Source organism: Colius striatus, chromosome 1 (assembly GCF_028858725.1).
Source record: "Colius striatus isolate bColStr4 chromosome 1, bColStr4.1.hap1, whole genome shotgun sequence".
Taxonomy (NCBI): domain Eukaryota; kingdom Metazoa; phylum Chordata; class Aves; order Coliiformes; family Coliidae; genus Colius; species Colius striatus.
In genome coordinates this window covers 202639544-202661546 of record NC_084759.1, presented here as the reverse complement: position 1 = coordinate 202661546, position 22003 = coordinate 202639544, and the positions used below count along the sequence as shown (strand labels likewise).

The following is a 22003-nucleotide window of genomic DNA, read 5'->3' as shown; positions in this document are numbered from 1 at the left end:
TCCTTTCTCACAGTGTTTTGGGGATTTCTGTCTCTCTTTTCCCTCTCCCCTCTCCATTTCTTCCTTTTTCTTTCTCCCTTTCCTCTCTTTTACCTTTTCCTCTCTTTTCCGTCTCTCTTCTTTCTTCTATGCTCCTCTCCCTTTTTCCCTCCCCTCCTTCCCCCCTCCCTGCGCCAGCGCCCCGCTGCCGGGGTCGCCCCCCGCGCGGTGTCCCGGGGGCCGGCCGGGCCGGGCCGTGCGCGGGAGGCGCGGCGGTGCCGGCGGGGCCGCTAGGGGATGCCCTGGCTCAACGCAGCGGCCGGGCCGGCCGGCGGGGCGCGGGCGGGCAGCCAATCAGCGCCTCCCGGGGCCGGCGCCCCAGTTCCTGCTCGCCCCCCATTGGCTGCGGGTGCGGTGGCGGCGGCCCCCGCTGGGCGGCGGGCGGCGCTGCGGGCGCGGAGCCCGCGGGGGGTCGGCGGGGCCGGGGCCGGGGCGCTTGGGGGTCCCGTGCCGCTGCCCCTCCGCGGCTCGGGAGCCCCTTCCCCGCCCCTTTCCCTTTCCTTCTTCCCCTGCCCCCAGCCCCGCGCAGCTTCCCCTTCTCTCTGTGCCTACCACTGAGATATCCAGCGGCGGGGGAAACGGTGGTGGTGGGGGACAAAACGCACCCCAAAACATCCCCAAAAGCAAATAATTTCCAAACGCTTTCGTTTCTCTGCGCGTAGAACCTTAAAACATCCTAACAAGTCAGTCCTTTGCGAGACGAAGCAGCTCTAAAGCCGCCAGCGCAGGCGGAGAGGCGGCTTTATTTCAGGTGGGCAGCCCCGCGGAGGTCCTGCACCTGCCGGCACATCCCCGGCCCGGCCCCGTCTCGCTCCTGGGGCTGGGAGTTGGGGGGCTGCGGTCCCTCTTTGCATCCCCCGCGCTGTCGGCACAACACATCCAAACCGTTCCCTTCCGAGCGTGACCTTCCGAGCGGCCACTCGCAGACTTTCCCGGCCAGCGAGAAAACTTACTTTTTTCTATTTTCCTTAAAAAGGGGGAGAGTTCAAACCAAACCCAACCCCAAAAGTGAGGGGAACGAAGAGAAGCTGTTAAAAAGGGGCGAGGGGGTTCCCGCGGGTGCGTGGCAGGGGCAGCGCGGAGGCGGCCGGTGAGCCCCGCCGGTCCCCTCCTCAGGCAGGGACAGGCTCCGCCTCCCCCGGGCTTATGACACTGGAACCTCCTTAAGTTGCGTCTCGCCACAGCTGTCTGTAAGCACTGAGCCGGCTGGCGCCATCCTGCTCCTTGCAGAAAGAATGCCTGCCCTGTAAAAAAAAAAAAAAAAAGGGGAAAAAAAAAAGAGAAACAGAGAGAGAGAGGGAGGGAAAAAAATAGGGAACAAAATAGGGCGAGCGAGAGAGCACAATCTGATCTGATCAAGAACTTTCAGCTTCATCCCTCCTGGGTCACATACTGCTTCTCCACCAAGGTTTGTGCAGAATTTCTTTAGCAACTTGTCCCTTTTTTTTTTCTCTACCCCCCCCCCCCGCTCCTTCCCTTCACCCTCACCCTCTTCTCCAAAGCTTTACCCCCTCCTCAATTATTCCCCCTCCTTCTCTTTTTCTCCCTTTCTCGGTTGCATAATAATTAATGAGCAATCAAAGTGACTCTGGGCTTGCGGAACAGCGAACGGCACAAGTTCTCACCGGCTTAAGCCACTGGAGCTTCTCAGGTGCAAATGGAGCAAATAAACAAATAAACAAACAGCCGCGGAGATCGAAACAAAAAAAAATTTAAAAGCTAAAAAGGCCAAGAACCAGTCCCCCAAAAACGGCGAGAGTAAGAGCTGGAGGCGGCAGGAGCGCGGTTAGAGCTGCTCGGCTCCGCTGTGATCGGGAGAGAGCGAAAGAGAAAGAGGCGCTGGGGAGAGGTGGGTCCAGGGCAGAGCAGGCGCTTCCCAGGGATGGCTGCCGGGGGATGGGATGGGTTTTCTCCTGCCTAAAAAGTCAGGTGCTAAAGTTCAGAACTTCTCAAGCACGTTTCTCTCTCTGCCTCTCTCTCTCTCTCTCTGCTCCTTCCCTTTCCTCTTTCTCGTTACAGGTGATCAAAGAAGAGAAACATCTGCAAAAGAGCGGAAGATACCGAGGGGATCTCATTTCGCAGAGATTTTTTTTCCCCCGAATTTGTTTGTTTTCCCTTTTTTAATTATATTTTTCCTTTTTTTTCCTCTCTCTTTTTCTTTTTCTTTTTTTTTTTTGGAATCGATCGTTTATCACCATAACACCCCTCCCTCTACTTTAAACCAAACCTCACCAGAAACATCCTCAAACTCGCCGAGCAGTTCCCCTCCCCTGCATAACTCCAGCACCATCTCCCCCTCCTGTCTCAAGCCCTCCGCGTCTTGCTGAGGAGGAGGAGGAGGAAGAAGAGCAGCGGCGGAGCAGCGAGCGCGGAAGATGGAGGTCTCCACGGACCAGCCGCGGTGGGTGAGCCACCACCACCCGGCCGTGCTCAATGGGCAGCACCCGGACTCGCATCACCCCACGCTTGGCCATACCTACATGGACCCCACGCAGTATCCTCTCGCCGAGGAAGTGGATGTACTTTTTAATATCGACGGACAAGGCAACCCCGTCCCTCCGTATTACGGCAACTCCGTGAGAGCCACCGTGCAGAGATACCCCACGGCCCACCACGGTGAGTGAGTCCGCCGAGACACCGGCCTCGGCCCCCCGCGGCTCCGGCCCCGGCCCCAGCCCCGGCCCCAGCCCCGGCTCCGGCGGCTCCACGCTGCCCCGAGCCGCGCTGCCCCGGCCCGGCTGCCCCGACCCTCTCCTGCTGGCGGGGAAACTTACGTCACGGGTGGATTTTGGGGTTGGCTTAGTAGAAATAAATAAAAATCCAGGCCTCCTTCTTTTATTTTTTCCTGGCTTTCTCTTTATTTTTAAAAAAATCTTTCTTTTTTTCTCTTTTTCTCTTTCCTGCTTTCCCTCTTTCTTCCCCATTTCTTTCCTTATTTTTTTCCCCTTCTTCCCCTGTTTCCTTCTTCCTTTTCGCTCAGTCCTTCTTTCCTTTCTTTACGTGTTGCTTTATACTTCTTCCTCTCTTTCTCTTCCTCTGTCTTCCTCTCTTTCTCTTCCTCTCCTATCTCTCTCCCCTCTTTCTTCTCTCTCCCTTTCCCCTCTCTATTGCTCTCCTTTCTCTTCCTTTTCATCTTTCTCATGTTTTCTTCTTTCTCTCTCTCTTTCACTTTAGCTCCCTACCCCTCTGGCCCCCCTCCCTTCAATTATGTTAACAGGGTTTTCATACAGTGTTTAGTTTTTGCACGATTAAGCTGCTCTGGGGAAGAAAAGCAAGCTGGAGAGCAGGGGGTGTGAAAATGACCCCGCTGTCCTCACGCTTGGGCTACTTCATTCGCACTTAGTGAGCTTGTTAGGCTTGGGTTGAAAGTTTTGCACATGCAGTCAGGGCTGCTCCACAAGGTGTGTTACAAAATATGAAAGAAAGAAAGAAAACAGAAATCCCTTGGTATAATTAGGTATCAACCCTGGTATGTTTTCCTCAGGGTCTTACAGGAAGGTAAAGATTCACAATGGGAATTTTGTTCCTGGGTCAGAGCTTTTAGAAAGGAGGTGAAATACCTGGGGCCGATGGGGCCCAGGTCCAAGGAAAGATACATGTCTTGATGCTATCTTTTTTGAAGAGTTGTAGAGATCTAGTATATGTAGCTGGAGTTTACCTGTATGGCTAAACAAATAGGGAAAAGAGGAAGCTAAAAAAGGAAGGGAAAAAAGTAGATGCTGATTCGTAATGCTGGCCAGTGACCTCTGTCATGTCCAAATCTAAATATCTGAGGTTTGCAGTGGAAATCACCCCAAAATCAAGCATAAGAAAACGGGACTAGAGAGTGGTGCTGGAGCCGAGATGGGTTCAGGAGCTGCTCCCAGCCTTCAGCTACTTGTTGAGTGTGAGCCTGTATTAGGCTCCACTCAGTAACTGCATTGTTCTGCTATTAGTCCCTTTATAACAATCATTGCTAAGGATCAGCAGCCTTTGTCCTTTCTTTCTTTTCTTTTCATTCTTTTTTTCCCCCAATATATCAGCAGAAAGTGGAAATGCGGTCTCTCTGATCTAGCCTGAATATTATTTACTACGTTACTTCCTGGAGAAGATAATGAATCTTGACCCTTTCTATTCGTATAACCCACCTTCCCTTCCTTTCGAGCAGTTACTTTCAGTATTGTTCACGAATGGCTGGTACGGTGAAAAGTAGCTGGGAGAATTTCTAGACACACACAAGCTCCCATGCAAACATACATGTCCACAGCTCTTTAACTCTCTGTGGCTCTGTAGATCTGTGTTTGCATCTCTTCTGTGTGTTTAGCACTCTAGATACACATATCACAATACCTGCAGAGGTTAAGGCTCTCTGTCAATGCCTTTCCAGGGCTTTATCAGCAGGCACAAACTTGCTCTCTTCCACTTTAATAATTGTGTTTTACAGCTCAGAGATTTGCTCAAATTGCTGTGGATTTGGGTAGATCTGATTCTTTGGATGTGCTTTCCTTCTTTCTTTTTATTTTAGAAAGGACAGAGATGAATTAGAAATATTAGGTACCATCTCTTAAGAACGTTTGTAACCAAAGAAACAAAGGTTTGACTGCATAAAGATTATTTTTGTAAAGTCCAGCTCTGTATTTTAAAATACAACTGAAGGGTCCCGTGTCATAAGAAGAGGATGGAGAGTTTCTTTCGAGACAGTTTCTACCTTCTGCGTGTGCCATATCGCCTAACATTTTAGGTGCAGCCTCGTGGAAGCAAAAAAAAAAGACCAACTGGGCAGTTTGTAAAGTTTATCAAGTGTGATGAAAAGGTTCTTATCATGTCTGCGAGCATCTTCATTTGGCTAGAATATCCCCAGGGTTTGTAGCCCACGGCGGTGGACAAGAAATCATTTTCCAGTGAAGGAAAAAAAACCCACCCAAATCCAAAAAGTTCCACATTCAGGGCTTGGAAATTTCACACAGGAGCTTCGCTTCAGAGTCTGCATGGGATTGTCTGGAAAAGGGAAAGCGCTAAATTCCCTGTCCTAGGGCTGGCATCCCTGCTCGGGGGAGGGGGGGGTGGGGGGTAGGTGTCCCGACCCGGAGACAGGATCGGGGCTGCCACCTCAGGCTATTGTAGCTTTTAAGTGTTAATTTTTAAAGGGGAGTGGGGCTTTGCACCAGATGTAATTTTGTTTGCTCCCCTGGCATGCTGAGCCCTTTGAGAAGGAGGAATAGGGGGGATACAGCCCATTACTCCCCCCCACGACGGGTTTGCCAGGGTGGCAAAGGGAGTGTAACGGAGGTTTCGCTGTGTTTTCTCCGAGCAGGGAGCCAGGTGTGCCGCCCACCGCTGCTGCACGGCTCGCTGCCCTGGCTGGACGGGAGCAAGGCGCTGAGCAGCCACCACAGTGCTTCCCCCTGGAACCTCAGCCCTTTCTCCAAGACTTCCATCCATCACAGCTCACCGGGACCCCTTTCCGTCTACCCACCCGCTTCCTCTTCCACTTTATCCGCCGGCCACTCCAGCCCGCACCTTTTCACCTTCCCGCCGACCCCTCCTAAAGATGTGTCCCCGGATCCGTCCATCTCCACCCCTGGCTCCACCGGCTCCACCCGGCAGGACGAGAAGGAATGCATCAAATACCAGGTGTCCCTGGCCGATACCATGAAGCTGGAGTCCTCTCACTCTCGGAGCAGCATGGCCTCTTTAGGAGGAGCCACCTCCTCCGCACATCACCCCATCACTACCTACCCACCGTATGTCCCAGAATATGGCTCTGGACTTTTTCCCCCCAGTAGCCTCTTAGGAGGATCACCTACCGGGTTCGGGTGTAAATCGCGACCGAAAGCACGGTCAAGCACAGGTAGGGCTTTTGGCTTCTTAATCCCCGGTGAAGCTATGGAGGGAAAGTGGGGGGGAGGGGGGCAAAGAGGGCTGTATCCCGCTCTTCTCTCTGCATGTGGGGAGATGCACACAAGCATCCGTGTGATGAAAGAAGAGGGAACCTTACCATCCCCAGATGCCCTGATGAGTTTATAACCAAACTCCTCCTTGTCCAAACCGGCCCAGAACCCCAAACCTCCCGCCTCACCCCGTCCTGGGGGCGATCCGGCCCCCTCCGCCACCCCGAGCTCCGGCCGTGCGCTCGGCTGCGGTGCCTGAGAAGGAAGCGAAACCGGGAGAACCGCAGCGTTAGTGTGCATCTCTGCGTTTTAATAATGGTACTAAATCCCGGCCAACTTCCCCCTCCTGCCCTCCGCCTCGCTCTTCACAGGGCCTCTTCCCATGCTGAGATGCGGGCAGGATTTTCCCTGGGGCGATGGGGACAGCTCGCCCGGGCAGCTCCCAGCCCCCTCCACCTCCGTTCCCGGCTCTTTGACTGCCCCAGTCCCATCCCTTTAACACCCTCTCCCCCCCTCCAATGCAAGACTCCCCAGATCACCCCCTGGGCCCTGGGGGGTCCTAGCGCTGCGCGCACCCCGCGGAGTGGAGCTGGGGATGATAGTGTTGTGCGGCTCTGGCTCCCGACGGCTGAACGCTCCGTTCTCGGACGTTTGACTGCACCGAGGGGCAGGGGTTGTGAGCCGAGAGAGAGGTATGTGTGTGTGCAGAGGAAAGGGCGATTAGTCAAAACTCTTATTTTGATTTTTTTCTTTTCTTTTTTTCCTCTCTTTTTAATTTTTTTTTTCCGAGGAGGCTGCTGCAGGGTTGCCTGGCATGAATGAGATCAGTTTTCAGGGTTTTTCCAGGGTGACATTTACTCTGTCTGTCTGAGCAGGGACTGTCTCCATTTAGCTGATATGTTTGAGCTAATCCAATTATTTTCAGACTGCTGCACGCGACAGTTGCATTGTTTATCCAGCGCCAGGAACTTTAATAGAGTCCGGATGCGGTTAGAGTGACAAAAAAACCCAGACCTGTATGTTTTGTACATGAAAGCAGGGGAGAGAGAGAGAGATGGAGTGAAACAAAAGAGAGGGACAGAACCTCAAACAGCCCCGGAGCGGCTGCCCCGTTTAACCAGAGGGGAACAAAACGACCTGGGTATTAACGGGAGCGACTCCCCGCCTGGCCCCGGGACGGGCCGGGTGCTGGGTCGCGGTAGAGACCGGTTTATCCTCTTCCCCGGTGCAAACCGGCCGGTGCTCAGCTTCCTCGGCCGCCTTGCTGAGCCTCAGCTCCCGCCGGGTACCGGCTGCGCGGTATTTTCAAACCCTGCCGCCCTCCCTCCCCCAGCCTCACCTCCCCCCACCCCCGTCTCTTGTTTTCCTTTTGCCACTTTCTGTTACTTTACCTTCTAGAAAGACATCTGCGGTTCGTGATAAACCAGCCCCAACAGCTACACATTTTTTTTTCTTCTTCTTTTTTTCCCCCTCCTCTTTCTTTTAAAAAAGTTGATTTTAGCAAGATGGGAAGCCCGAAGGCCGGAGTGCTGGAGGAAAAGGAGGGAGGGAATGTTTTTGCAGGATGAAAGAGGGCAGAAACGGGTGTAAAAGTCTTTTACTTTATTTTTCGTTACGCGGGGGGGTGTGTGTGTGTGTGTGTGTTAGTGTAAAGGCTCTGGAAAAACGGTTGCCGTTTGTGGTTAGGGTGCGGATGCCTCTTGCTCGAAGGCAGCACGGGCTGGGGCAGTGGGGAGCTGGCTCAGTGCTGAGTTAGCTCTGCTCTGGCCGGTTGAGGTCTTCTGCTGCTTTCACATGGGCCAGTACTGTCATGAAATGCAAGAAAAAAACCCCCACCAAGAAACCCAAACCAACAAACAAAATACCCAACAAATGCTCAACCTTCTGAAAGTAGCTGGGAGGCAAGCCTGTACCCCTCTCCCCCATTCCCTCCTCCAGGCTGGGGGCTGATGAGCCCCTCAATAGAAAAGGAGAGGATAGAAAAGTGCTAAAAAGGAGGGGAAGAAGAAGGGAAAGACCTTAAAGGTTCAAGCAGGCTGAGGGCTCTTTGGTATCCTAAATATGGACCATCAGGCTGCAGATGTAGTAGAAACCAGAGGAGTTTCTGCAAGTTGGGTACTGGAAGCTTAAGAGCAAACTAATCAATAGTGGTTATTGTCAGACTGATTGTGTAGTGGCTGAGTAGGGGAGGAGGTGTGATCTGTGATTATTTTGGGGGTCCTTGGTGTGGTTTGACCTGAGGCCAAAAGAAAAGCCACCTCCCAGACTCATGTACCCTACTGGAAGCTGGGACAGTGCTCAAGGAGAGACCCTGGGGTCCTCATATACATCAGAAAGGGGGGCATAGACTGAAATTTGATATCCATCCATCGTGGGGGTGGAGAAGATTGGAGGCTTCTTGCAAAGCCTGCAGAGGTTTGTCTGGTCTGTATGGCAGCATGGGTTCTGGAGTGCTGTAAAATTATCACCTCCTGCCCCTAAGGAGGGATCTGCAGGAGAGGTGAGGGCTTCTACAGGAAGTCTTGGAGGCACCATGGGCTTTGACTTGTCATTGTCACCATCTCCCTTCCCTGCTGCTGGGACACAGGCCTGTTGCTGAAGAGGGAGATGGGATCGGATCCCACTAGACTCTCCCGAACCTTGTGCCAGGGATCTTGGTCAACCATGGCCTCGGACATCCTGAGTGTGGAGAGGACTGGTGGAGTCTGATGTGGCTGGGTCTCTGGGGGGGGGATTATTTCTTTTTTTGGGGAGGGGATGGTGTTTCCCCAGCTCCTTTTACCTCTGCTTTCCCTAAGTGAACTATATGCTTTCTTGTTTTCAGAAGGCAGGGAGTGTGTAAATTGTGGGGCTACCTCAACCCCTCTGTGGAGAAGAGATGGCACCGGGCATTATTTGTGTAACGCCTGTGGACTCTATCACAAAATGAATGGGCAGAACCGGCCCCTGATCAAGCCCAAGAGAAGGCTGGTGAGTCTCCTTCTTTTCTTTTGTTCTTTCTTTCTTTTCTTCTGCAACTTTTGCTTCTTGTCTGCAGCTCAGGATGCACAGGGATACTCAGCCAGCTCCAAAATCTGGTGCCACCACATCAGAGGACTGGAAGGTGGGGATGCTCAGAGAGATGCTCTCAGTTACTCTGGGCCCCAGTCCTCCTGCAAACTGCAAAACAGATTAAAATAATCATGATCCAGGGCTCCTTGCAAATCAGAACAAAATTTTCTCGCAGGTTGCAATGGGGCAGATGCTTCTATGCAACACTTTGGGATGGTGATGCGAGGACGGTGTCTCTTTCCAGGGACTAAGGGCGAAGTAATAATTTCCCAATGACCAAAGAGATTATCAGGAGAACAGGATTTCTCCTGGGCTGTTCACACCACTGTCTTCCCTTTCCTCATCTTCATCCCCCTTGGATGGTGACGTCACGGAGTGGGGGACCCAAGCTGGGTATCAAGTCCTGCTGAGGTATCAGCTAGACTCTGTTCCTGAAAAGTGCTTGGCTGGTTGTTCTGGTGCCATTCAAGCAGTCACTTGTACCTGAGCCATATGAGTCTCCCCTCTGAGAATGAGGAGTGTGAGCGAGGACACAAAGTAAGGGATGGTAAAGCCCAGTGAGTGTGCAAAGCCGAGCGTGTGCCCGAGGTCACAGAAGTTGGAGGAAGACAAAATGTGTGGGTAAATATTTGAAATAATAGTTGCAAGCCTCACAACTGTAATAGATACAAGCAACACATTACAGCATCCCCAATGATCTCTTTATGAATTTCCCTGGAAGCCACTAAAAGGTCTGGAAGCTGTGGGCATGGCTAATGAAAGCATTGAAGTACATTTGGCAAATAAGCAGGCAAACCACAAGGGGAAAAAATATATATCAGGCAGGGGGAAAAAAATATGTTCCCTGCTTGGGAAGTTATTGAATGTTTCAAATAGAGGCATGTTTGGTTTCGTTAGGATTAAATTGTGGAGAAGCTCCTGGGGGCTGCTAGAAATGCGGAGGAGAAGTGGCTTTTGCGTCTCTCTGGAGTTTCTGAGCTGATGGATGGATCTGGCCGGTTGTGTGAGGCTTGTGCCTGGCATGACTGGATCCTACAGGCAGGAGAGGAGTGCTTCAATGGCCTCGTGTTCCCTGAGAAGGTGCTTGGAGCCTGGGTCCTGCAGCTCCCAGGCTCGGGTTCAGCTTCCTCATCTGTGAGGTGCCCACCAAATTGGATCAGCATTATTCCTGATGAGAAGCCACTGAAGGATACGGCCCCAGGAAGGGTTACACTGAGAGGCAGCTGTGTCAGCTCTGCCAGGCTGTGTAGGTTTTGGGGAAGATGTGGGTTTACTCATCTACCCCTGAACTTCCCGTGGGCAAAGCGCAATCTGAGACAGGATCTCTCTGTGCCTTCCTATATGGGCTTTTCCTGTATAGGAAAACATTGGTCTCCCTCATCTTTCATAGCCTTGTTAGAAAAAAGGAAAAGCTTTCTAGGGAGGGAAGTACAGGCTGGGATTTTAAGTTTTTTGGGCAACTCTCCTGTTCTGTTCTCCTCCTCCCCCCAGCCCTTCTGTCTTAAGCACACATACCTCATTTTCTTTTCTATCCCCCCCCTGCTTCTTGTTCTCTCTTTATGTGTAAAGTTGACTTCCTAGGAAAAAGCTGCCGGATATCTGAGCCCTGGAGATAACTCCTAAACAACAGCTCTGTTTCCCCAGCCCAAACACACAGGAGCTTGAGCATATCCAAACAAGCAGAGGGGGAGGCAGAATAGGAAAGCGACTGGACAAGAAGGGGAGAGCTTTCAAAAAGTGTCTGATGGAACCATGAAAGAATGTCCCGAGTCACCCTCAGCCCGGCACATGCAAAATGAACTGTATAAATAAATACATTGTAAAAGGTCATTCTTGGGGAAGGAAAAAAAACCTATAAGAGAGAAAAAAAAAAGTAAAGAGACCTTGTCTTGCATAATCACTCCAATCTTGGGCATTTTACTGAAAGTTAGGAAAAGTTCCTGTTCTTTGAATTACAAACTGGGAACTTCGGATTTTTCTGTACATGATGTTTTTTTTCTCCTAGTACTGCCTGGGGAAAAAAAAAAAGAGAGAGAAATATTTCTATTACTATTTGCACTTACTTTTACTTCCCTTGCTAACCTCCAAAAAAGCTGGGTTTGCTTTTTGTGTGTGTAGATGTTGAGATGTGTGTCTGTGGCTTGACTTGGTCCTTCCTGGCTTTTGAAGACGAGCGGGCTGGGGAAGGCAGCGTGCGTATGGAGGCTCAGGGTGGGGATCCAGTGCTTGCTCCTCTCCCTCTGCCACACGTTTCCTGTGTGACCTTGGGCTGATTTTGTCTGCTCTGATCCCAGGCACGCTGAAACTAGTGAAGGGAGTCCGATGGGTTGGAGAGAGAAGGCAAACAAATTCTTAGATGCTGAGAACGCAGCTCAAGCTTTATTAAAGTCAATGGGTGTCTTTGGAAGGGCTTCCTTTAGGGGAGATGAATGGAGCCTTGCTGGCTCAGGAAGGTGGAAGATCTGGAGATGCTGACAGGGTGATTAGGAACAAGCAGGTGGTACTACACTGCTTAAAAGGTCTGCAGTCTTCTTGGAGACTGTTCCTGACCCCATGAAAGCCAGTAGCAGCCCCATCATTGCCTTTATTGAGTCAAAACCTTACTTTGGGTATTCTTCCTTTCCCTGCCAGTGTGGATGCTGAACTCTCTGTTTCCATGTCCAGTTGTGCTTGTTTTGGAAAGATTATAGCCAATTTCTCAGAAGGCCCATGCATGCTCGTAGCTTTGTAGGCACCCCGTGTAAATCCAGACGTGCAAAATGTCCCTTAATTAAGCAACTTCATCACTGCTTGGTTCCTATTGCACTGTCCTCAATTCCACTGGCAGTGCTTCTGAAGCTGTAGCCCTCACCTTCAACTAGGCCGTGGGGTCTGGTCCTATAAATTATACTGGGCACCCTATTAGTCATCCCATGACTTACATGGCCAGGCACAGGTCGGTGATTAGTGTCAGTGGATGGGAGATTTGACAATAACGTGATTATTCATTGTTTCCTGCCCACTCCTGATGTCTCCACTGTAAGTTGGTACAGCATAAACGGTACAGTCCAGGCCCCAGAGAGTACAGAGTTCAAAGTATTCACCTGGATATTTGCAGGGGAAAACGTGGCAGATGGAAAAGGTTTTAGAGGAGACAGTGTGTGGTGTGATTTATTGGTTTATTTAATGTCAGGACTGGTTTGAAGGCAGCGAGGTGGTGACCAGGCATGTCTTTCAAAAGCACTTGCCGTAAGAGAAATTATGGCAAGCGCCGTGTAGAAACCCCAAATATCTTCAAAGGGAACGTTTCCCCTGTGTGGGTTGAGTCAAATATCACTGGTTTTTAGAAATTTCCTTGGGCTTGATTTTTGAGTCTGATAAGGGCAAAGATGCCACCGAGAGGCTCAATCCAGCTTCTGGTGGGGGACAGAGACCTCTAGACTTGTCCTCTGAGCCTCAGTCAGAGTCCGGCTCTGCAAGCTGTTGTGCCTGTTCTGCGTTTGAAACACAAATATTAACCTGGTGATTTTGATGGGAACCAAGTTTGGGGCCGTGGTGTGGTGAGGAGGAGGATGGGACTGACCTTTGTGGTAGGATGCTTCAGCTTCTTCTGCTGGCACTGGGATTTTTGCAACCAAGGAACTGTGTGTCGTTCCCAGCTCCTGCTGTCATCGGTGAGGAAAAGTGAGCTAGAGGCCTGATCAGGCCTGGGATGGGCTTATTTCATCGTGGTTTATAGTTAGGCAAAACGGAACTGTCCTCATGGCCATCTAGTGAGAGTCCCATGCTGTCAAATCAGGCTCTCTGTGATTCTGATGGACATCATATTATTTATTTTTTAGATAGTCTTTTTTGTTTAATTATAAGGAAAAAAAAAACCCAACAACCCCCAAAAACCTACTCTATCTAAAACAAAACTAACCCATCCTCTCTCCACCTACGCCACATTCAATTATGATTAAAATTGCAACATGACCTAACAAGAGCTGGTATTAATGCTAGCGCTGTGCCAGTGTCCATGTTTGCATTTTGGGTTTGTTGTACCATATCCAAAGATGTGGTTGTTTTTTGTTTTATTCTTTTTTTTTGGTTTTTTTTTGGGGGGAAATGTTGGATGTGCTACAGTGTGTGGCTGTGTGGGGTGAGGGGTAAATTCGAAACAGTAAGAGCACAAAAGAGAGCATTAAAGGCTCAGTTCTGCAAGGTGCCAAGCATTGCTATGATCTGGCAAATTGCTTAAGCACATGTTTTAACTTTAAGCACATGAGCAGTCCCATTGAAAGCAACGCATCGGGATGAAATCAGAGCTCTGGGACTGTGTCATATTGATGAAGAAGAGATAGGACAGGGATCTAAAGGTCTTTTTATTAGGAGCTGCAGACACTTGCACACATGCAAACGTGCACAGGCATTCATGTAGAAGTCTTCAAACTCCTTCTCCTGTGCCAGTGGCTGAAGGAAAATTTTTTGGCTAGTTTTTAAACAACAAGCACGGATCCACACACGCGAAAGAAGAGCGTCTTGCTAAATGTGTCTTTGCCTAAATCATTATCACAGCTAACAAAAAAGCTTCTGTACAGACCTTGACATTTAGGCTTTCTCTTTTTTTTCTCATTCCTCCTCCTTTATGAAATGGTAAATTCTCCTTTCAGGCTCATTACCGATCCTTAAATAAACATGAAGGTTTCAGGCTGTAAAAGGGTGTAATTAAAAAAGTTGGGATTCTCGCTCTTTGCCACAGTGTTATTTCCGATCTAGAGCCCGTAGCCTTTGAAGCTGAGCTGAATTTACAGGACTGGGCCATGCTTTGTGGTCGGAGCCGGAGAAGAGCTGCCCACCAAGCTCAGCGTGAGGCTCGCCCGCTGTTCGCTGCAGCCGACCTGACTCATGCCGTTGACTCCGGCAATTGCTGGTTCAGGCCCTGACTGCAGAATTAGACCCCTGGGGGGGTCTGAGAGAATTAAGATGGAAAGACGTGTTGGCATTTAAATAATATTTTCCCCTCTGGAATGGGCTGTGCCAGCGCTGCTAATTTTGATGAGTTCTATCAGAGGTTTAGCACTCACTTTTAGGATGCCCTTTGGCATCTGATTCAATTCATATATAATTTGGGATTAAAGTACCTCGGGGATTTTATTCAGAATTATTATTTGTTCTCACAAGCCAGTTTCTGGAGGCCTCTGCCAAGGTGCGTCAGTCTTGCAGGGTTGATGTTTTCTTTCTCAGAAATTTTTGCTGATTGCATCTCTTTTTCTTTCCTTTCTTTTTGTTTAATTTTTGGTTTTGTTCTTCATTTAACATGAGTGCTTTTCTCTCCCTCTCCTTCTCTTCCCCTGTCTCTTCCCCCTCCTTCTCGCAGTCTGCAGCCAGGAGGGCGGGCACGTCCTGCGCGAACTGTCAGACCACCACTACCACCCTGTGGAGGAGGAATGCCAACGGCGATCCCGTCTGTAACGCCTGTGGGCTCTACTACAAGCTGCACAATGTAAGTGTGACTGTAACACTCCATAACGGGGCCTCAGCTTTAATGCTCGACAGTCCAAACTCTTCCTTGATGGAAGGATTTCTGGTCTCGGGTGGTGCCGAGACCTCCTTCGTCCTTTTTGGGACCTTGGGGATTGGAGGGATGTGTTGGCATCCCCTCAAATGTAGATGATCCAACTTGAGGAGGTATAAAACGGGGCTGTCCATGGGTAATGTTAGAGTTTCCCCATGCCTGAGCCAAGAAAGGAGGGGTGGATCACCACAGAGAGACATTATCTGCTGCTGATTGGGCTCAGTGTGTTGGAAAAGACAACACGCTGTCCTGCAAGCTGATACCCCTTCTACACATAGCTTGGTTCTCCTGGCAAGTACAAACTATGGGAAAAAAGGAAAATGTGCCAACAACTATTTAGATCCTTCTTGGGTTTGTGGCTGCCTTTGTCCCGTCCCTCCACTCGTCCCCAAAGATGATTTATTTAGGTCTTATATTTGCCCTGGTTGATGCAAGCAATTCATAAACCAAAAAGGTCTTGATTTAGTTTGTGGGTTGCAGAGTCTGCTCAACCTGTGATGTGAATTTTAAAGTGCCTGTCATGGCAGGGAAGGAAAAATGAAACAAAATGGCTGGCAGATTTAATCTAACATCTCCATGCAAAGCCAGCTCACAGGAACCAGGGATATGTGCTCCAGGGAAAGAGCTAAAGGGATCTGAAAAGTCTTCTACTGAATAATACCACTATTAAAGGAGTCTTAAGGCTACTCCTCTTACTCTCATTCCACATGTGGCATAAGAATAATTATTATGTCAGAAGAAGGAAAAGACTTTCAGTTTCTCTGCTTTGATATTCCTCCTTTTTTTTTTTTTTCCTAGTGGCCATTTGCTTTATGTTTTACTTCGAAATCTCAGGCCATGCTTTGCACTCATGTCTACCCACACAAACCCACCAAAGCTGGATTTGGTTTCATGGGGCACTCAACCCTTGTGGTGTCTCAGTCGCTTCCATTTGTTATTTCGAGCTTTTTGGTTTCTTGGGATAAGTAAATAAGTTTGGATTAAGTAGAAAAAAAACCCCAACCAGCCTAATTTTTCACCTGTTCTGTGAGAGACATCTTTCCTGGAAAAAGGGGAAAATGTGTTTACCCTTTAGTGGGCAAATATTTCAGAGTGTTCTGAGTCTTATGTAGCAAGGAAAGCTTGTCATCAAGCTCTCAGTGTGATCACTGCCAACAAAGAGGTTGGACCCAGAGTCAAACCTCTCAGAATATCACAAGGAAAGATCCTGTTTGATATTTCCACGACAAAATGGGAGCAAGGTCAGATAGTTTCACTGGGGAATGTATGTTTTCATTTTGGCCTTATTGTCACCAGTGGTAGGAATGGTAGGTAAATCATGTATCTTAGGAGACCTATGGGGAGACCTATACCTGACCTGCTCTCTCTATACCCCAGCAAAACCCTTGGAAGAAAATAGGCTCTTCTCAGGTGGCATTGGTTGGACCTGATGGAGGTGCTTGTGTTTAGATGAGCTGACTTGTACCCTTGAAGATGGTGTGGTTTCTCCCGATGGCTACAAAACTGTCAGGATGATGAGTTCAGATGTGTCTTCCTGAATTGTAGACATCTGACTGGAGAAATCACCCCTAAGACATCTAGAAAGATGCCTGGGTGCTGAGGCTCTCCAGAAATGTGCTTGCAAGAGCACATCCTATTCTTTTTTTCACACTAACATTGTGAACCTATTTGGCCTGAATTGACCCCTAGATTCACTGTTTAGGGAAACTCTGATCCAGCTGTGAAATCTGTGACATGGGGCAGGCCTTAAGCACATTGGAACCATTTTCATATTCATTAAAAATACAGACAGTTGCTTAAAAAGCTCAGCACAGCTACTTACCAAAGTCAAGTAGTATCTTGCCTTCTGAACAACTCTGTTAATAGAACCTGCTAAAACGAAACCCCTAGAGGACTGAGATACTGTGTGCAGGGATATAGCTAGGCAAGGGTACTAAAATCTGGCTTTGAGGGGGTAGGTCCTTTGTAAAAAAGTTTTTAAGGTGATGTTTTGTTATGTCTGGGATGAGAAACAGACAACATCACAGCCAATAGTCCTTTAACACAGCACCCTGAGCTTCAAAAGTCCACCATGGCAGAGCATTGGGAGCATTACTCTGCAGCCCAGTTTGTTTTAGCAGCTGTGACTGTGAAAGCCATATTGTCCTTCAGAAGGTGAAGAAGAATGAGTTTTTTGTGATCAGTAGTAAGGCTACCAGGAGTAGCTTCACAGAGATGCCTTCTCTCTCTGGCTGGTGGGAAGCAAGACCTAAGGGAGCCTGGTGAATGACACCAGCATCAGCCTTAATGTTAAGGCAGGAAGGAAATTTGGTTGTTGCACATGGACAAATTTCCTTGGCTGGTGCAAATTGGTCTGGTCTGTTAAAGTGTGAGACCTGTTTGTGTAGGCTGTGCTCAAAAACAGAGAGGCTCACAGTAGCACATCCCTCCCAAGCAGCTGAGTGCCTGCACGGATGTTGTGTTAATGCCAGTGAAAGATCTTTGGATGCTTGGGAGATGCCTTAACCCCATTTCAAGCTAGGCTGTAGCAAGTTCCCTTTTTATCCTCTCACCTCTCTCCCCATTTTGTCTTTTCTTTGAGTTTAATGATTTTTTTTCTTGGACCTTCAGATCATTAGAGTATTTTAATGGATTGCTCTGAAGAGGAAATTTACCCAGTTTTGAAGTCTGCACCAGGAATGATTGCAGTGAAAAGGCTGGGCTTTTTTTCTTGGTGCTGTCTTTCTCATGGGGCTATATCAGTTTGGTTTACTGTTGATTCCCATAGCTTAAGCAGACTCATTTGTCAGTACGATACAAGCAATAATCATAATAGTCTTGGGGTGCATTTAGTGAAGCTGTTGGCATTTGTCCCACTGACTTCAACAAGAGCCAGCTCCATTAACACCAGTATTAACAATGACTAATATTTCACATTGATACGGTGCCTTTCATCCCGTGGCATCCCAGAGTGCTTTCTAAGATACAACCCGCCTGGAAGATTAACCCAACATTGTAATGACTATGTCTGAAGGATAAATCCGCCTCAGTGACAGGACCTTATTGAGGTCAATGGCAAAATCCCATTGTCTTCAGTCACAGCAAGATCAGACCTAGAATGTTTAAGGTTATCCCCTGGATTTGGGCTGTTGAATGTGAAGTTCTCATCTGTGTTATTTTAGTCTTTCTTAGAAGTGGGGTGAGCTTTCACTGGATTTGGGCATAGGTGGGAATGTTCTTTGCTGGAGGTGCACGACAGGCTGCTCTGTGCCCCTGGAAATGAATGAGTTGCCATAGTTTTTGGTCAAAGTCCTCAGAAAAGGTCTTTTTAACAATATCCAAAAGCAGAGCTATGCGTCCCCAGAGCAGAGCAATCGTTATTTTGCATATGAGAAAACAAAGAGTGTAATTCCTGCCCATAATTAATTGACTCCATCTGAAATTAATGAATTTCATATACATGCGTTGGGCTGGTTTAATTTTAATTTAGCATGTGTTTGTCATTTCTTTCACAATGAATTTTCATGGAGAAGGTCTTCCCTCCGGGTCTCTCGTTTCTCTGTTCCAGAAACAGAGATGGGTCCATAGCTTTGATGTTTTGGGGACCACTCTGCAGTGACTGGCCTTTGAAGTCACTGGAAAAAAATTTCTAGCTCATTGCTGTGACCATGTTGATGTCACTCTTCCTGACATTTATCTGAGCCTTTATCTGTTTGGCACTTGGGTACCAGGTGTGCTGGGATGATGTGTCCAGCTGATAGCTTGATGATATCTCTGACCTCAGTTGTGAGGCTGGCCGTGGCTTTGTTACCATCCTGAGCAAAACTGGTATTCCCATTCTTAAAATTTCACATCAAACCATGGCCTGGTTCAATCTGTTCTTACTTGAGAGGTGTTGCTTTGAGGAAGTGGTCGTCCTTGTGAAGACATGACACCTTGCTACACAGGGAAGAACCTTATGCTTGCTCTGGAAATCAATTGTAGCTGTCCCTGAGCCTTGGTGTTATGATGCAAATCCTCATTAGGAGCTGGGGAAGCTGGGGCTTGTGTGTGCCTCCCCAGATCTGAGCTGGATTCTTCGGAGATGAGGACTTCCAAGTCTCCTTGAGCCCTGCTGCCAGCTGAGGCTCACTTGGGGTTGCCTTCTGGCTTTGAACTTGGTCAGCATGTCCTTACTGCTTGATTTAAAACAGGACAGGCAAAGATTTCCCATCCCAGCCATTCAGCTGGAGCACAGGACCTTCCTTGTGTTTGTATCCCTGTTCCCTCAGTAAGGACAGGAAGCCAGGGAGGCGGGTGATGTTGTTTTTAAAACCCATGACATTTGAGGTTTTTTCTTGTTGCTGCCCCAGGGCTGTTGTTGGGCTGCACTTGGGCAGATTCCTCCTTCCTACCTTTAGCAAGCAGGGCTATTCCCTTTGGTTCCCTTTATCCAGAAGTGGAGGAACCACCCTGTTTTTCACCCATTTTTAGGATGGGGTGAAATTGCCCATCTCTGCCAGTACAGAGAGCCTGGGGCCACTAATTCTAACTGGGATGATGAATTTTGGGATGCTTAAACCGGAGTACATGTGCCTCATCCTCTCCCTGTGTGACATCCCCACGTGTAACAGGGAGCTATTGTATCCCTGCCTCACTGGGGAGGGGAATCTGCTAAAGATTCCCATGATGGAGAGAAAGGCACCAAGCTGTGGCTGATGAGAAAGAGGTTAAACTTTGCTATGATCTAGAAGAAGGGAGTGCTTTGTTCTTTGCACTGATTTAAGATCTTATGGATGAAGATCTGCTCAGGACCCTTGCAAGAAACTCTTTTCCTTGTCCTTTACTAGGGCTGAGACAGTAGTTCCTGGTGTATAGCAGATACATTTTCCCCTCTTTTCTCAGTTTGCAGAATATCTATCAGCACTGTCATGTGCTCACATTTACTATGAAAAGCAGTTTAGAGTTCTGGGGGTTTGTTGTGCCTCCCTTGCCATCTGCTATGGGTGAAACTCTGCAGAGAAGCCAGTGTGAGACTTGTGTAATGCTCTCCAATCGACATTTTTAAGGATGTTTATGGATGCTGGATGCATAAAGCCCTTCCCATTTGTGGTCTTCAGAGCTTTCATGGCACCTGTGTCAATGCATGTGGTGATGCTGAGTCTCTGTGCAGCAGCAGGAGTTTGTTACAGGAGGCCCCAAAGACCTTTTGCTATCTATTGCAAACCCCAGCGGGTGTATGGATGGTCATTGCAGATGTGTATATCCATGCAAGAGAATTTAATATTAGACATGTCCTACAGACTAACATTAAATCCTACAGATATGTTTGCATACAAGTAGAAAATGCCCAGCTGAGCAGCACAATATACTTGCTTCAGGCTACTCCCAAAAAACTGGAAGGCTTTAGAAATAAAAAGGAATTGGCTAAAGTAAACTTCAAAGAGCAAAAAATTTTCAAAACAGTAAAAATAAGGCAAATGTCTGCTGCTTTTGTAGAATTTGGGCAACTCCCTAATGCCATCAGGAAAGTTTGTGACCCCTCATATACCACTGAAATCCCAGTAGCTTTTGCCACTAATAGCTTTAGATCAGTCAGGACCCCTCAAGGTGAGAGGAGAATATTTCAAGGTGATAATGATTGGTTTTGTTCCTGAACAAGGTGCAATTACCTAATGTGCAGATAGCTGGAATTTTTCAGCTGCTGTGAGTTATTTGGGTATGTTTTGTTCCTGTGAGGCTCTGCCAGCAATTTTCTGTCATCTTGCCTTCAGAAATTTCAACTGGACTCGGGATTTCCTGATGGGATCCGAATTGTGGGACGGGGCGAGGGTTGAGGTTGTGTAGCCATGACACGTGGGAATGTGCAAGGGGAGGTGGGAGGCTGCCGGCTGTTCATCTGGTCCTGGGCATGGCTGCAGGACTGCCTGGGTTGGGCTGTATGAATCACATGGTGGTTTGGGGTGAAGGGATGGAAGCACAAAAAAAATAATTGATTTTTGTTTAGATTAACAGACCCCTGACTATGAAGAAAGAAGGAATTCAGACCAGAAACCGAAAAATGTCTAGCAAATCCAAAAAGTGCAAAAAGGTCCACGACAACCTTGAAGACTTTCCCAAGAGCAGCTCTTTTAACCCCGCCGCCCTCTCCAGACACATGTCCTCCATCAGCCACATTTCACCTTTCAGTCACTCAAGCCACATGCTGACTACACCGACACCGATGCATCCTCCATCCAGCCTCTCCTTCGGACCTCACCATCCTTCCAGTATGGTCACTGCCATGGGTTAGCGAGAGAGACTCCCCTGCTGAATGCTTACAGTCTCAAAATGAGATTTACTTTATATACTTGCATTTTTGCAGGCGTGTGGTTATGGGTCTGACGCCCCGAATCGAATAGGAGGGGGGTAAAAAAAAAACCATAAAGAATTAAAAGAAATAAAATAGAAATGTTATTTGAAGGCGTTAAGAGAGGAAAAAAATAAAAACTCAAAAAACCCTGAAAAAAACTACAAAAAAGAAAAAAAAAGGAAAAAAAAGGAAAAAAAGAGAAAAAAGTAAAAAAAAAAAAGAGTTTTAAAAAAGTGATGTTTGCCACTTTTTAAAGGAACTCACTATGGCGTCTATGTATTCTTACCCACTGAATCTGGATACCATTTGTGAATAAGCCATTCAGAACTTGCATTCCCTATTGGACAGGATCTCTAGTGCTGTGAAAACAAAACATAGAAATTAAAAGAAAATAATAAAAGAAAAACCGCTGAACATTGCATATAACTTATATTGTAAGAAATACTGTACATTTTGAGGAAGACTTTATTGCATCTGGAGAGCTGTAAAGAAAAAGGCATGAAGGACTCCGGGAGAATTTTTGTTTTTTTAAGAGGAAAAGAAAAAAACAAAACAAAACAAAAGAGGACGGGAGGACAATTTAACCAGAAAAACAAACAATGCAGACCAAGAGGAAACGTGGTCTTACGAACAAATGGACCAACTGCCAGTCATGTCTTCTCCTTTTATTTTATTTTATTTTAAATTTGGGGGTTTATTTTGTTTGTTGTTTTTTTGGGGTTTTTTTGTTTTTTTGGTTCGGTTTCTTTTTCGTTTCCGGGGAGAGGGAGGGGGCTGGCTAGAATGGTTTTGATGATGCATTAACTAACTAACTAACTATCTAAATAAATAACTAAATGAATAAAAACCTGTAGGGAGATCATTCATTTCGGGGCCACGGGCCTTTTTTTTTTCCATAGGAAGGACGGATGGTGTGGGGCAATCAGTGTTAACATGCGGACATTGCCAACAAGGGGTTTTTCAGATAGCCATTCTCCAGGTCTATACGCATTGTGAACAAGTTCCTGTAATTGTTGTTTGTATGTATAATTCAACGCACCAAAATAAGAAAGATGTAGATTTATTTCATCCTATTATACAGACTGAATGGTTGTACAAATTTATTTACTGCTAGTGATAAGACCTGCTTTTTTTTTGTTTGTTTTCATATTTTTTTCCTCCTTTTTTTTTTTTTTTGGTTTTTTTTTTTGAGAATAA

General features: G+C 47.7%; 1 protein-coding gene across 5 annotated transcripts; it reads left to right on the top strand.

The window, feature by feature from the left end:
* Positions 1-1216: 1216 nt before the first annotated feature.
* On the top strand, positions 1217-21672 carry GATA3 (GATA binding protein 3). Of its 5 annotated transcripts, none has more exons than XM_062020166.1 (6): positions 1217-1447; positions 2275-2655; positions 5333-5869; positions 8734-8879; positions 14299-14424; positions 20462-21672. In XM_062020166.1, exons 2-6 carry the CDS (start codon positions 2415-2417, stop codon positions 20744-20746), a joined length of 1335 nt encoding a protein of 444 aa, XP_061876150.1. In that variant the 5' UTR covers positions 1217-1447; positions 2275-2414; the 3' UTR covers positions 20747-21672. The 5 variants fall into 5 exon arrangements, with proteins under 5 accessions (XP_061876150.1, XP_061876170.1, XP_061876144.1 ...); XM_062020186.1 differs by having other exon boundaries at positions 2059-2655; positions 8737-8879; XM_062020160.1 differs by having other exon boundaries at positions 2059-2655.
* The last annotated feature ends 331 nt before the right edge of the window (positions 21673-22003 follow it).